At 37.5% G+C, this 14,714-nt stretch overlaps 3 protein-coding genes across 4 annotated transcripts; 2 read left to right on the forward strand and 1 right to left on the reverse strand.

Moving 5' to 3' along the window:
* On the reverse strand, positions 1–10,874 carry srp19 (signal recognition particle 19). Its single transcript, XM_017721811.2, has 5 exons — positions 10,717–10,874; positions 8,247–8,322; positions 7,537–7,608; positions 3,809–3,920; positions 1–3,530 (listed from the first exon to the last, which is right to left on the reverse strand). Exons 1-5 carry the CDS (start codon positions 10,752–10,754, stop codon positions 3,400–3,402), a joined length of 429 nt encoding a protein of 142 aa, XP_017577300.1. The 5' UTR covers positions 10,755–10,874; the 3' UTR covers positions 1–3,399.
* On the forward strand, positions 586–2,037 carry fam240a (family with sequence similarity 240 member A). The gene is made up of 4 exons (XM_017721812.2): positions 586–598; positions 709–775; positions 1,270–1,394; positions 1,912–2,037. Exons 3-4 carry the CDS (start codon positions 1,273–1,275, stop codon positions 2,021–2,023), a joined length of 234 nt encoding a protein of 77 aa, XP_017577301.1. The 5' UTR covers positions 586–598; positions 709–775; positions 1,270–1,272; the 3' UTR covers positions 2,024–2,037.
* A 384-nt stretch (positions 10,875–11,258) lies between the features above and the next one.
* zgc:101664 (uncharacterized protein LOC450064 homolog) lies at positions 11,259–12,491 on the forward strand. Of its 2 annotated transcripts, none has more exons than XM_017721840.2 (2): positions 11,259–11,385; positions 11,646–12,491. In XM_017721840.2, exon 2 carries the CDS (start codon positions 11,687–11,689, stop codon positions 12,398–12,400), a length of 714 nt encoding a protein of 237 aa, XP_017577329.2. In that variant the 5' UTR covers positions 11,259–11,385; positions 11,646–11,686; the 3' UTR covers positions 12,401–12,491. The 2 variants fall into 2 exon arrangements, with proteins under 2 accessions (XP_017577329.2, XP_017577330.2); XM_017721841.2 differs by having other exon boundaries at positions 11,649–12,491.
* Positions 12,492–14,714: the final 2,223 nt, after the last annotated feature.

Below are 14,714 nucleotides of genomic sequence, written 5' to 3' on the forward strand. Positions count from 1 at the left end.
TCAATGATTATAATGTTTATTTTTAAGGCATATTATAACTGTTACAACTGTTTCCACCTCAAATATGCGTTTTTTTTAGAATGCCAAAAGTGAGGATGCTTGATACACCTGACTTAACAATTATTAGTCCAAAGCTGTCTAAAACGCAGATCATGGGCTACAGATGTAAACTTGATATGGACATCAGTTGTTTGCCCCCCGTAATAAGATCCAAGGCAACCAGCAGTACTTTGCTGCTTGCATATTCCCATTTGTCCTGCCAGCTACTTTGGCCATGATGCGTACCAATTTAAATTACTTTAAATGCTGATGCTGACGATCTGCAGTGACACCAGAACATGTAAATACATCACCCCGAGTACATCGTCGGTGATGGGGAGCGATCTGAGAAGCTTGTGCTTATTATGACTCTGTGGCACCTGTTGAGTACTACAACATTGTTATGGGTTTCCACTAATCCGAATGTCATCTGATGCAACATGGTGCACAGTGGGAATTGTGGCACAATTCCACTGCAGCTTCCAACATCTCAAATATTACTTAGTTCCCCTGCACAGTTGGTTCTTTCGTATACTTCTCTGGGGAGGGAACTGGGAAGGTAATCTTCCTTTTTAGTGCTTCTATTAGAGGCAGCTTTCACTCCGAGTAACACTGAAAGGCTACCACTCTCCATTAGGTTAGTCTCAGTATATATTACTCTTTTCACAGGCAAACCTTAAGCTATTAAACCAGCAACATCATTTTGTACAACTAAGGTCCAGAGCTCCAATGAAACGTAAGATTACCATGATGCGATGCTTTGGCATGCCTTGTTATATCTAGCAAAATGAACATAGATATGGATAGATGCATGTTGGAATGCTTTTGCTTACTTTAACATATAGTTGTCAGAACACAACCTTGTATTTCTATTTTTGTCATTTTTATTTATTAATTTATTTTTTACAAAATTTGAAAACATCAGCTGCTCTTTACACTGTCTGTATATGTCATGATGAACAGACCAATTAAAATGGTCCAGAATAATTTGGAATAAAATCTTCTTACATTAACACAGTGAGTATGCTAAGGGTTAGATGTCTTTTTTTTCTTATTATAACATTACCACTTTGGAGCTACAAGGTTTTGTTCCGACAGCGATGATATGTCTGTATTTCACCGTTTGCCCATTTTCTGCTTATACTCACTGTGTGGCTAATATTTTAATTACTGAGTGGAAAAAAAAAGTTTTGTTAGTCATGGTGAGTCAAATTTTTTCCCGATACATAGGAAATGAATGCGGCACTAATTCATGACAAGCTGTTCATCAAAACATTCTGGGAGCAAAAAATTGTGAAGCATAACCAGCTCACAGAAAATGAGGAACAAAGGACGAAGAACAGCGCTCTGTCAAAGTAAGAAGTTGCTCTCTTGTGTTTGTGCGTTTTATTTGCAGCGCGGTCTCTCACTCATAAATACTGTAATATTGTACAAAAATCCAAAATAAATCAGACAAGTTGGCCTGTCAACTTTTGTCATAACAAAAATTGCTAAGATGTATTAACCAGGTTTACAATAAAAGAATTCAGATAATTGAGTAGACTACCTAGAAAAAACGTCTGGTTAGAAGATTTTAGTATGTTTTGCTTAGTTTTTTACATCAGCCTGTTCCTAATGGTGATGAAGCTTCTAATCAGACATTGTAATTTAAGAATTCCCAAATGGTCATCTAAAAACTGTGACCGTAGAAGAGTTACAGAAATAGAACCATAACTAAAAACTGGTGGAGGATAAAGCTACAGTTGCTCAGAGATTTTGCACTCATCAGTTATTTAGGAACAAGCTTGCATGAATTATTGCTTATCCTGTTAAGCTCAATTGTGCCTCTTGCACAACTGCCAATTTTAACTTGTGTTTAATGTGTTTATGTAGGCTCCGTGATGAATGGCTCATGCGACTTGAGAGTCGAACAAAACATCTCAAGAATTTCGGTGATGGACATGCCTTAAAGACAACTGTAGTCAAGCAGATTGATCAAGAATGACCTTTGACATTTCAATGCACAAATATTGCATAGTCAATAAAGTTTTCTCTCCGCTCACTCTTTGATGTCTGTTTGGATGTGTACAGTAGCTTTTCATCAGTACAATGAAAGCTAATATGATCAACAAGAGCAAGTAATCTAAACAAAACTAGTCTCATTTCACTTGTCACTACAGTCCTCTACAACAAACAGGTGGTGTGAAGGGCATGGGCAAGTATAAACTGTCTGATTGCCAAAGACATATCAGGCATATCAATGTGTTTACACCCCTGTTGAAATACATAATCCCTGTGGCTATAGATGTTAACCTTCCACAAAATTTCAACAAATCAACGTACTTGGCAATGATCAAATGCAATAAAAATACAAATCAAAGATTAGATATGACAAGCCTGTGAAATTTGTTCTTAATCTCTGTGTATGAGATGATGGTACTAAATAATAATAGGCAAACTTTATTTTAACACCACTTAGTAGTGCTTCAGTTTTTTTTGACTGTCAGCTTAAAGAAACCCACTCAACTGTATAGAATTGCATTAAATAAATAGTAACACTAACCTAACAAAGTTTCACTTTAATTAAAACTATTTAACCTCAAATTCAATCTTCAAAAATTCCTCTCTTCAAAAACACTACGCTACTTTGTGCTTTGGTGAAACAATAACGAATGTCCTTTGTTTACTAACAGTGATTTTAGCATTTTCACAGTATCTCAGCCTTTTAGGTGCTCAATAGACAATGAATGAAGAACAAATAATTACATCAGTGTAAGGTACAACACATTTTAAAAGTCATTTGACAAATATGGACAGTTATAGAAACCATATGCGCAATTCAACAGTTAAATGGAAAATCATAACCATAATAAATCAAAGCAATTACTTATTATGAACTGAAACGCATAGCTGTAAAGATATGCTTTGACAACTCTACTGGATTTAAAATAACAAAAACAAAGAAAAAAAATCAGCTAGAAGTGATCAACTGCATTTTGAATTCTTTGTTTTATTCTTTGCTGAAAAAGTAAGTGATTAAACAGTCATTCTTGTAAATAAATCACTGATAATATTTTCATGTATATTCCAAGCTGATAAATCACTGATACATGTTCTGTATGTTTCCAGCTGTTAACACAACTAAAGCCTAAAGAGGCTGTGAAAAGACTGTTTAGAATTACTGTCGTAAACAAAACAGATACTTCAAAAATGCAGAGCTTGTCTACTGACATGTATCCACAAAGCTGATTAAAACAAGTTTCAAAAAAAAAAAAAAAAAAAAAAAAAACACTAGTTGTCTAAACCTCCATCATCACCCATTCCTGTACTGGTCAGCTGGCAAAAAAAATTGCCAAGATGAATCAATTTTTAGAAATGCAGTTACTTCTTCTTTTTCTTTCCCTTCTTTCCTCCTTCTCCTTGTTGTGCTCCTGAGTCACTGCCCCCACTTTTCTGTGTCCTAGTCTTCAACTTCGGTATCATCTCAGCCACGTAGAACATAACATCTTTTTCTAGCAGGGAAGACAAGAAGAAGGAGAAGAAGACAACAACAAATCTGAGCCAAAAAAGTTTTTTTTAAATGTAACTAATAAAGAGGGAAAATGAGATATGGCACATGATTATATCAACAAAAATATTATGGGGATCTTCTAGGCAGAACAATTATTAGTTAAGATTAAATATGCTTAATTTGGATTTGGTGGAGCAAGGACACATTAAAATAGGAGTCCTGAGGTGACACCTCAGGAAGAAACACTGGTCTATTATTACTGCATTATAATATGCTTACTTGAGGTAAACTTATCTTGACACAAGCTTCCATCCTCTTGTTTGATTTGAACTCTCACTCTTCCTCTGAACTGTGCATCTCTATTCCATTCCCTTGGATACATACGGGGCTGCTGTTGATGCAATGGAAATCAAAGTTAAGGTGCTATTTCACATTAACTCAGCGGATGGCATGCAAACAGACGAAAGCAGACAAAAACTCACAAGACCACCTACCTTGTACCTACACTCCTTGTCCATTTTAAGTCCGCTTATAGAGGTGCATTTGTAGTTCTATAATTACAGAATGTAGTCCATCGGTTTATCTGTATAATTTGCTAGCTTTTCTTTACACTACTCATCAGTAGACAGAACATGCGCAGGACCACAAATGAGCAGGTATTATTTGGGTGATGGATCATTCTGAGCGCTGCGGTGACACTCGCACGGTAGTGACATGATATTGAGTGTTTCTATGGTACAGTGGCTCAAACACAGCAGTGCTGCTGGAGTTATTATTACAGGATACACTCCCTGTCCACTATAGCCCTTTTCACACCTGCACTTCTTGCTCTGGAATTTGAAAGGAATTAAACAAGAAGGGGTTAAGTGTGAACACAAGCTGGAGTTGAAATCCTGGCAATCAAATGGCACTAGTACGCCTGGGTAATTAACAGTAGGGTTAATATATAAACAAAAGCCGATACATTTGTTTTGTAAATACAACTGTGTCCAGATTCCAGCAGACAAAGCACATTTCTGGTATGATTTAGTTTAGCAGTTTTCTAGCATCTTTTTCGCAAGTAAAAACTCATTTTACTGTACGTGATTCTACAAAGAAGCAGCAAAAACAGCCTGCTTGTGCGCACAGCTACTGAGCCAAAGGCGATGCAGCATGGCCCATAAAGCAAAATGTCTGTGTTGCATGTTGGTTTTTACTGTAGTCTGTTCCGTTTTCAAGGATAAAAATGCCATAGGAGTGTATTTCGTACATCATTCAGAGAAGAAAGAGCTGTTGGCCATTCATGCTAAAAATGTAATTTCCTGTTTACCAGGAATTTCATGGCAAGTATGAACATTCTGGTAAAACACCATTTTTGGGGTGCACCCCAATTCCAATGAAGTTGGGACGTTGTGTAAAACAAATAAAAACAGAATAGAATAATTTGTTAATCTTTTCAACCTATATTCTGTTTAATACAATACAAAGACAAGATATTTAATGTTCAAATGGATAAACTTGATAGTTTTTTGCAAATATTCACTCATTTTGAATTTGATGCCTGCAACACGTTGCAAAGAAGTTGGGACAGGGGCAACAAAAGACTGGTAAAGTTGAGGAATGCTCAAAAAAAGGTTAATTGGAAACAGGTGAGTGTCATGATTGGGTATAAAGGGAGCATCCCTGAAAGGCTCAGTTGTTCACAAGCAAGGACGGTGCGAGGGTCACCACTTTGTGAACAACTGTGTGAGCAAATAGTCCAACAGTTTAAGAACAACGTTTCTCAACGTGCAACTGCAAGGAATTTAGGGATTTCATCATCTACAGTCCATAATATCATCAAAAGATTCAGACAATCTGGAGAAATCTCTGCAAGTAAGCAGCAAGGCCAACATTGAATGCCCGTGACCTTCGATCCCTCAGGCTCTGCATTAAAAACCGACATCATTCTGTAACGGATATTCCCACATGGGCTCAGGAACACTTCAGAAAACCACGGTCAGTGTCACAGTTCGTCGCTCCATCTACAAGTGCAAGTTAAAACTCTGCCATGCAAAGAGAAAGCCACATATCAACACCACCCAGAAACGCCGCCGGCTTCTCTGGGCCCGAGCTCATCTGAGATGGACTGACGCAAAGTGGAAAAGTGTCCTGTGGTCTGACGAGTCCACATTTCAAATTGTTTTTGGAAATCATGGATGTCGTGTCCTCCGGGCCAAAGAGGAAAAGGACTGTCCGGATTGTTTTCAGCGCAAAGTTCAAAAGCCAGCATCTCTGATGGTGTGGGGGTGTGTTAGTGCCCATGGCAGGGGTAACTTGCACATCTGTGAAGGCACCATTAATGCTGAAAGGTACATGCAGGTTTTATTATGAAGCACAAAATACGACAGCGGAGACCCCGGACTGTTGAGCAACTGAAGTTGTACACCAAGCAAGAATGGGAAAGAATTCCACCTACAAAGCTTCAACAATCAGTGTCCTCAGTTCCCAAACGCTTATTGAGTGTTGATAAAAGGAAAGGTGATGTAACACAGTGGTAAACACGCCCCTGTCCCAACTTCTTTGGAACATGTTGCAGGCATCAAATTCAAAATGAGTGAATATTTGCAAAAAACAATAATTTTTATCCGTTTGAACATTAAATATCTTGTCTTTGTAGTGTGTTCAATTGAATATAGGTTGAAAAGGATTTGCAAATCATCGTATTCGGTTTTCATTTATGTTTTACACAACGTCCCAACTTCATTGGGATTGGGGTTGTATGAATGACACAAAGCCCAAACGTTGTGGGTACGTATAAGTATCCCAGTAATGTCTCGGGTCTTGAACACACATACCTGGCTGGGTTAGACACTCAGCCTCTAGTCGATCATAGATGGTCAGTTTCTGGCCAAAGGACACCTGGCTGGTTGGTGGTATATTCTCAGCCTAGCACTGACATGAAGTTGTTTAAAAACACGGCTGTGCATGATCCACTCCGTGCAGCACCCATACCACTGCTTTTCTCAGAGCTCTGATAAAAAGGGGTGTTGATACTTCTGACATCAAAAATATAATTTTGGTCAAAGATGAAATCTCAATGCCAACACTGTGTTGGATCAACATTAAACTATCTAGAAAAACTAACTTTGCCTATGATGACACTGAATAAGCGCTGATTTAAAGACAACCACAACCCTGTGAGACCTACACGACAATGAAATCTCACTCTCTCTTGCTATGACTCCTTACTGATATAAGCCAGCAACTAACAGTCATTCACTGAGTTGAGACAGGTCTTTAATGACAGAAAGAAACTCTCCTCACTATTAAGAATTCTGTGTAGCTGGCTAAAAAAATAACATAAAAAAAAAAGAAGAAAAAAAAACAGGTTGACTCCTTGCATTTAGTTTTTCAGAGCAAAGGAAAGCTCCTGAAGTCAGTTAATTGTCTGGTGTTTATTTTTGGACTATTCAAAACTTTTTAAAGCTTTTTCTTGTTAGACTGTTACTCAATAAATATGAATACAGATGAAGAGATTTTTTTCTGAAAGTAAAATATTTACTTACAGGCCAGATAGTTTAAAACAATTTCAGTTGGTTAATCATAACATGATCTTCAAAGACATATCAAAATTTTAAAAAAAGAAAAAAGAAAAAAACAACTAATGTAGCTTTGGCATTTTGCTGTGTTTAAAACTTCCAAAGCTGTTTAAATATTTGGTTGTAAAAGTGATTATGAATTATAAAAGTGATTACACTGATACAATCTGGGAAAGGTTTACCACCCAAATAATTCCTGCCCAGTGGTGGTTCTGACCATTTAACAACAGGGTAAACAGGGGTTACAAATTAAGAAGAGAAACAGCAATCTGTAACTGCAGAACTACAAAATGCACCTATATGGTATGGATCAGATGGACAGTGAGTGTAGCTAATAGCCAAAGTAGGTATACCTCATACCGTGGCCACTGAGCACAGGTGTTACAGAGATTATGGGATCCAAAGCAGGACCAAGTCTAAAGTCCAGACCGACTGCAACAACAGTACCTCAACATAGACATTCATTTCTGCAGCAGCTAGAACATCCCTAATTTCAGCACATGAAGGATTTTCCACCGCCTAAGCAAAGAAGATAAATAAGTTGATTAAAGAATGGTGCTTTCACAAAGAAATGCCAGAATCTGAAAAGGCAGAAAAAGACAATGACATGCACAGAAAAAAACAGTAATAGCTATATACAGCACTGTGCGAAAGTTTTGGGCATCTAAGCAAAGTTTTAAACAGTTGACCTCATCAGTGAGTTTATCACAATATACATTAGAATAAAGTCATATTCATAATTCAAATAAACAGAAAAACAGTAAACAGTAACAAGAATTTCTTAGGTCCATATTTTTCCTGGACACCTTCACAGCCGCCACAGAGACTCGTTAATATCATCAATTACATCATGAGCTCAATTTACTGAGCACTGATTGGTCAAACCAGGAGCTGCTTTTTAACTACATACAATACTGGGCTTCCTCGAGGAGAGGCTTGGAGATGGGTAAACAAACACAATCACATCCAGAAAAATCATTTATATTGTATAAATTGTTTATTCAAATATTAACACTTTTCTCAGCAAATACTACACAAATAGATTCTGAAAATGTGTCTTGGGTGCCTAAGACTTCTGCACAGTACTGTACATGTTCCCATGACTCAACTCTATTGATTAGAAATGAAAAACCTTAGTGTGGCAGCAGCCTACTCACCTTTTCACTTGGTATTCTTCTGCCTTCCGCTAATGTCTTTTTACTGTTTATGTAAGCTGGATATATACACAAAAACCTGTAAGAAAATGAGGAACACTTTAACCAGACGAAAAATTAACAATATGTAATAGGTGTGGGCAATATAACGATATTCTATCCTTATCGCGATAATTTGTCACAATATGCTTTTCTGAAAATATCCTGGATATTGTCAGTCCTTAAGAAGCACTGACTACATGTTTCACTATAAAGACAGCATAATTGGGTGTTAATTGGATTTTATGCAATGCAGTATGTAAAACATTGACTAGCATTAGAGTGATCATTGATTTTTATTAATTATTAACAACAACAACAACAACAATAATAATAATTTATATGTGGCACTGCAGGTTCTATTTGACCTATTCCAACTTAAATCTCAGAATACTCTAAACACTTTGATGCATAACGCGCATCATGAAAATGTCTTGAATTGTCATGATATAGTTGACATATTGCTCTCCACTAGCATGTAACAGGAAACTATACAAGTAAAATAAAAACTCAGATTCATGTAAGAAGAAACGTGTTTCTGAAAGATGTAACCCCTATCTTAACCTCCTATGTTCTAATATCACATCCTGTATACATCTAACACAAACCATACACCAGATCTTTTTCCTGACGGCTTTCTAATATAATTTTAACGCTAGCAAACAACTTATCGTACAATTATTTCTACTGTTTGATCCAGATGTTTCTGTTCATCTTGCTTCTCATTTTCTTTATCTTAATAGTGCCATCAAACAGAAAATGAAGGGTTCCACTCTTGAGTCCAGGTTTAATTTTTCACATCTTAGGGACTTTGTTGATGTCTTCACTTCAGTTTGCTCATTAGGGGTTTGGACCGCTTCGTGAAAATGTCTCAGGAAATGTCTCACTACACCAATAAGACTTAATACAACTGCATACATTTAGGAACATTTGGCTAGATGCATAAGCTCAATTTAGTGTGCATGCTATGTTTCTTGCCATGAATAACACTGACGAAACTCTTGAACTTTGCTAAATTGGCACTATATGAAGAGCAAATCCACCCAGATTTCACAATACACCTCACACCCTCTGCATGCTACACTGGATGAACAGAGAAGCACATTCATTGGCGTCTGTTACAGCTGCGATGTATTAAAGAGGCCGTGTGAGATCTTTCTTACCCGCTGCTTTACGGCTCTACAGCGACTCTCCTTACTGCCGAGACGGTACTGATCTCCTGCTGTCTGAACTGTGCTGAACCACATCACTGTATCTCCTCTCAGATTAATACACACTGTGCAGTATATCCCAACTATCACTGTAATGACACTTTTCACTGTGCATTGTACAATACTGAGGCGACTCGAGTTGGTCATGTCTATAATAAGTGCTGTTAGACTCTCATAGCACTCCATGCCTGCTGTCTGTAAATACAGCAAATCTGTCTCCTATGCCATATAAATACATAAATAGATATACCTTTATACTTTATTTTATTGGTCTTGTACTTTACCTCAAGTCTAGATTTAGTTCTATTTTGTAGCTTTCTGCATAGTTTGTAAGTTTATGTGTAATTATATGTCTGGCTATTGAAACACAGCAATTTCCCTACGGGATCAATAAAATTCTTTCTTGCTTGCTCGCTTTCTTTTTCTTTCTTGTTTTCCTTCTTTCTCTTTCTTTCTTTGTCTTGTTTGCTTTCTTTCTTTGCCTTGTTTTCCTTCTTTCTCTTTCTTTTACTTCTTTCTTTGTCTTGTTTTCTTTCTTTCTCTTTCTTTTACTTCTTTCTTTGTCTTGTTTTCCTTCTTTCTCTTTCTTTGTCTTGTTTTCCTTCTTTCTCTTTCTTTGTCTTGTTTTCCTTCTTTCTCTTTCTTTGTCTTGTTTTCCTTCTTTCTCTTTCTTTGTCTTGTTTTCCTTCTTTCTTTCTTTGTCTTGTTTTCCTTCTTTCTTTCTTTGTCTTGTTTTCCTTCTTTCTCTTGTTTGCTTGCTTGCTTTCTTTCTTTCTTTGTCTTGTTTGCTTGCTTTCTTTCTTTGTCTTGTTTACTTGCTTGCTTTCTTTGTCTTGTTTACTTGCTTGCTTTCTTTGTCTTGTTTACTTGCTTGCTTTCTTTCTTTCTTTCTTTGTCTTGTTTACTTGCTTGCTTGCTTTCTCTCTCTCTCTCTCTCTCTCTCAACAGGCCACAGTGAAGATCAGTGTGGTGGGCATACTGGATCGCCCAAACATCAAAAAGTCGGAAAGTATAACTACAGTTGGTCTTTCTAAATTAATCTACACTGTATTTAATCAGAATATTGATGAATCCGCTACATTTTGATCAGCATACAGTTTGATGGCTGACTGACCGGTGCAGCGACTGTACACGTTTCCTTAGCCACCAACTTCATCGGGGCCAAGCTGTTACCGTCGGGAATGATCTTGCTAAGGGAACGCAGACTTGATAAGCTCACTTACCTCTCTTTCGCAGCAGGGTTCGTCGTTAAATAAGCCATCTTCTACCCTATTTCTTTCCTGAAATTAGACGACTGCTTGAATATTAGACAGTGTGTTGACGCTGAACGCAGCAGAATGAAAAAATCAGCGGACGCCGTTCTTCGTGCAGTCTTAGCTTGTCTCCCCCACATCACCCTCTGCCGGTGAGGAGGTTCAAACCTCTTGTTTAGAGTCTGCAAATAGTGTGTCAATATCACACATAATATTCGTACATATTAAATGTACTGAAGTAAGTAACATGTGAAAAAGGTTGGAACGAAAGAAGAACATTGAACATCATGCATTAAATGTATTATATTTCCTGTAAAACACATTGAAACCTGTTAGAATCCTTGACATTGTGCTATAACCCAATTAAAAAAGTCAAAACACATACAAATGAGGAACTAATGATGTATATGGGTTTCTACATTTTTTCCAGTAGGGTAATAGATATTATGTATTGTTTAGCTTGTATTGATAAATGCAATACAGTAGGTGGCAGTGTGCACGTTCAGTGGGCGAACTCCGTACTGGGCATGCGCAGAAAAACAAACCGACTACACAGCTTTCTTAGCAACACAGACGCTGGACCTGATTTAATCAAAGTATTTAACATATATATCCCTTCTGAGAAGTGTGGAGATTGAGGTAAGACGTATATTTTGCCATGTGTCCACCATTTAACTATATATTCATATATTAATATGGTAAGCCTAAAGCTAAAGTCAACAATATCTAGCTATATAGTTAATAGAGCTAACCTAGCTATGCCGCTAACTAGTAAACATAACCCCATTGAACCTGTGCTGCCATACCTTATAGCTGAGTTTTACTTCAGTGATTGGATAAGTAAATACAACTTCATGACGCTGGCTGACTCTTAAGTTTGTTTTTCTGTTCTCTTAAAGCAGAAACTGCAGGATTAACAGAGAGCTGCACATTTTATTGGATGGATGTATGTTTGCATTACAAGAAGGACCAAGACAACCTGAACGATGCAGTGTTCATGACACAGAGGGCTCTGGAGGACTTTCCCTGCCGTGCTTTACCAGCATTCACACCTTGGTTTCCTTCTACCGCTGACAGATCTTTGCCAATCAAACCTAAACATGCTCCTCCAGTAATTTCATCGAAGCTGTTGAAAAGTTCCAGGTGTCAGCAGAGATCGGAGTTCGAGTTGTGTAGAAGTCAATGTCCAGGTGATGAAGACGTCTGTAAGAGGACATTGTTAAAAAGCCCAGAAGCAGTTGGTGGAAAGGGGACCGCACAAGTTGAGAATGTGTCTGAGAAATTTAAAAGATCTTGGAGTGTTTTTTCACATAAAATGAAAACACATGAGAGCGCACAAACTTTCTCTAGACAGTTCCACAAGACTATTGAGACATATAGACTTCACTTCCACCAGAGAGCCAAATGGATTATTGGCGAGCTGAATTGTGCACCGCAGAGTGTTGAAGAGGTTTGGACCAAGCTCAATCATGCCATTAAGCACTCCAGGCTTCCAACGTGCAACGCCAATTTTCAGAGGAACCTGTCCCAGATATGGGTGTACTGTGACATACTTTACTGTGAATTCATTGGAAATTTCTTAAGGCAAAAATTACAGCTTTCAGGAGAGATTACTTTAGCAGTCCATAAACTAGGGAACATATTTAAATTGTAAACATGTACAGATCTTGTTCTAACCTCAGTTACTGGTTTTTGTAAGTTATGCTCGGCTGTCTATTTGTAATTGATAAAAATTTCAAACAAGATTATTGGAGTTCAGGACCACTTACCAAAAAAATAAGTCCCACAACATAAAGCATATCCAGAGTTAGTGATGCTGTGCATGTAATGCGAAGAACAGCTTTGGAATTAGTCTTGCATTTCATATCTGCATTTACTTACTGTTTAGTAATCTGAGTAACCTTCTCTGAAGGCCGTCTCTTTTTCATGCAAACAGAAATAAGATAAGATAATCCTTTATTAGTCCCACAGTGGGGAAATTCATAAACTAGATATATACTAAATATATTCAATTGTACCTATTTACTTATCTGAAGCATTTGTCAGTGTGAAATACCAGCATGTTATGAATGAGTGAGAAGCTTTTTTTGTGTCCATAGGTTGATGGGGGGGCACATATTCCAATTATGGGTCAAATTATCAGAAGTGTATTCCTGTATATCCCAATAATGAAAGTGAATACATAAGCAAGCTATAGTACACATACAATTAAAAACTGCAATAGTTTCACTAGCACTTATATCTATTTACATGGATACTTAGCTGAATATACTGAAACACAGATGTAGATGAGGGGAGTCCCATCTTGTGTGTGTGTATTCACTAGTGTGTATGTGGTGTTTTACTTCACGGATGGCTTAAATGCGGAGATGGAATTTCCCAATTTGTGGGATTAAAAAAGTATCACTTAACTTTGAGGCATATAGCTGACTTGTTTTGTCAGAAGTGTTAAGGCAGGGAAAGTGCGTAAGTCTGCATTATAGTATGCATTATGTATACTCCCCCGACATGCCTGGTTTAGGTGTTTTTCCCACCAAATCCCAAAGCACATGAATTTACATAGGGGGATCAATTTTTATTTATTTTATTTTAAGTAAAGTGAAATCAAATTACCCTCTGCAGGGTTGTAGTAAATATCTAGAAATAACATAATCCTCATTAAGTACCAGGGATTTAAACTAGTCTGCAATTAGAAAGGTGAAAAAGATTACATTACTCACAACATTAAAATGGCTGCATGGAAATAAACCTGACACAAGTCCTCAATGCACAATGATTCTGAAAGGCCATGCTTAGAATAGAAAATGAGTGACTTATTATTTGTGTTTGACAATATTGAGGCCTGAGCCAAACTTTCTGTTCACGTCCATTTGCATACATGTCCTACCAGAAGATACACTAGGACTAGGAATTATAAGTGGCTGATAGGGAAGAGTACTTCAGTGACATTCTAGTGCATATAGAACAATTCAGGAAGTCTTCTTTTAAAACTAGTGCTGAATTTACTCATTTGTACTTTAAGTCTGAGGTATTCTTCCCATGATTTGTGCAGGCAGCCACCCACTGTATATTAAAAGTTTTCTGTGTAAAGGTGCATATCATCACTGTCCAAAGAAAAACATGCAAAAAGTGATTTTGGAGCATTTCTGTTGGTGTGTGTATGCAAATATACAGAAAGAGAGAGGAAGAGAGAAGCCTCTTGAAAGTACTCCACTCTAGACTAGTAAGAGATTGATATTAGTGTTTTTGACTACATGTAATTGAAACATCGCTGCTGAACAGGCCAACCACTAGGAGTTCCATAACATTAATTAAAGACGATGTAGTCACCTGTAACCCTTTACGTGTGGTTCTCATTTGACCACACTAAATATATCAATAGGTAGTGCCCCCCTCTTGCTCCAGTAACAGCCTCTACTCTTTTAGGGTGGCTTTACACTACACTCTAAAAAAAAAAAAAAAATTAAATGATGCCCTTCGGGACTTTCCCTGAGTGGGTATCCTCAAAGGCACAACTGTAATACATTTGGGTAGCGGATGTAATTGTACTCTTCTGTTTCAGTACGTTTTATTTTTTTAAGTTGCATTGACTCCTTACACCCCAAATTGACTGCAAGCTTTTTATTTTGTTTTTCTTTTTTATATGACCATTCCCCTCTGGGGACAAAAATATACAGGCAAATAATGCAAAAGTAAGGCTGGTACAGTATCCTTGCTCTGACAGTGTAGGTGTCGAAATATTGCTGGAAGTCCATCCATCCATCCATCCATTTTCTAAGCCGCTTCTCCGTCTGGGTCGGAGGTCGGGGTGATGCTGGAGCCTATCCCAGCAGTCTTCGGGCGGAAGGCAGGATACACCCTGGACAGGTCGCCAGTCCATCACAGGGTATTGCTGGAAGTATTTTATTGTATTCAGTGACATTAGTAAGATCAGGTACTACAATGGAGCTCCATCACTCCAGAGAATA

This window comes from Pygocentrus nattereri, chromosome 28 (assembly GCF_015220715.1).
Source record: "Pygocentrus nattereri isolate fPygNat1 chromosome 28, fPygNat1.pri, whole genome shotgun sequence".
NCBI lineage: Eukaryota > Metazoa > Chordata > Actinopteri > Characiformes > Serrasalmidae > Pygocentrus > Pygocentrus nattereri.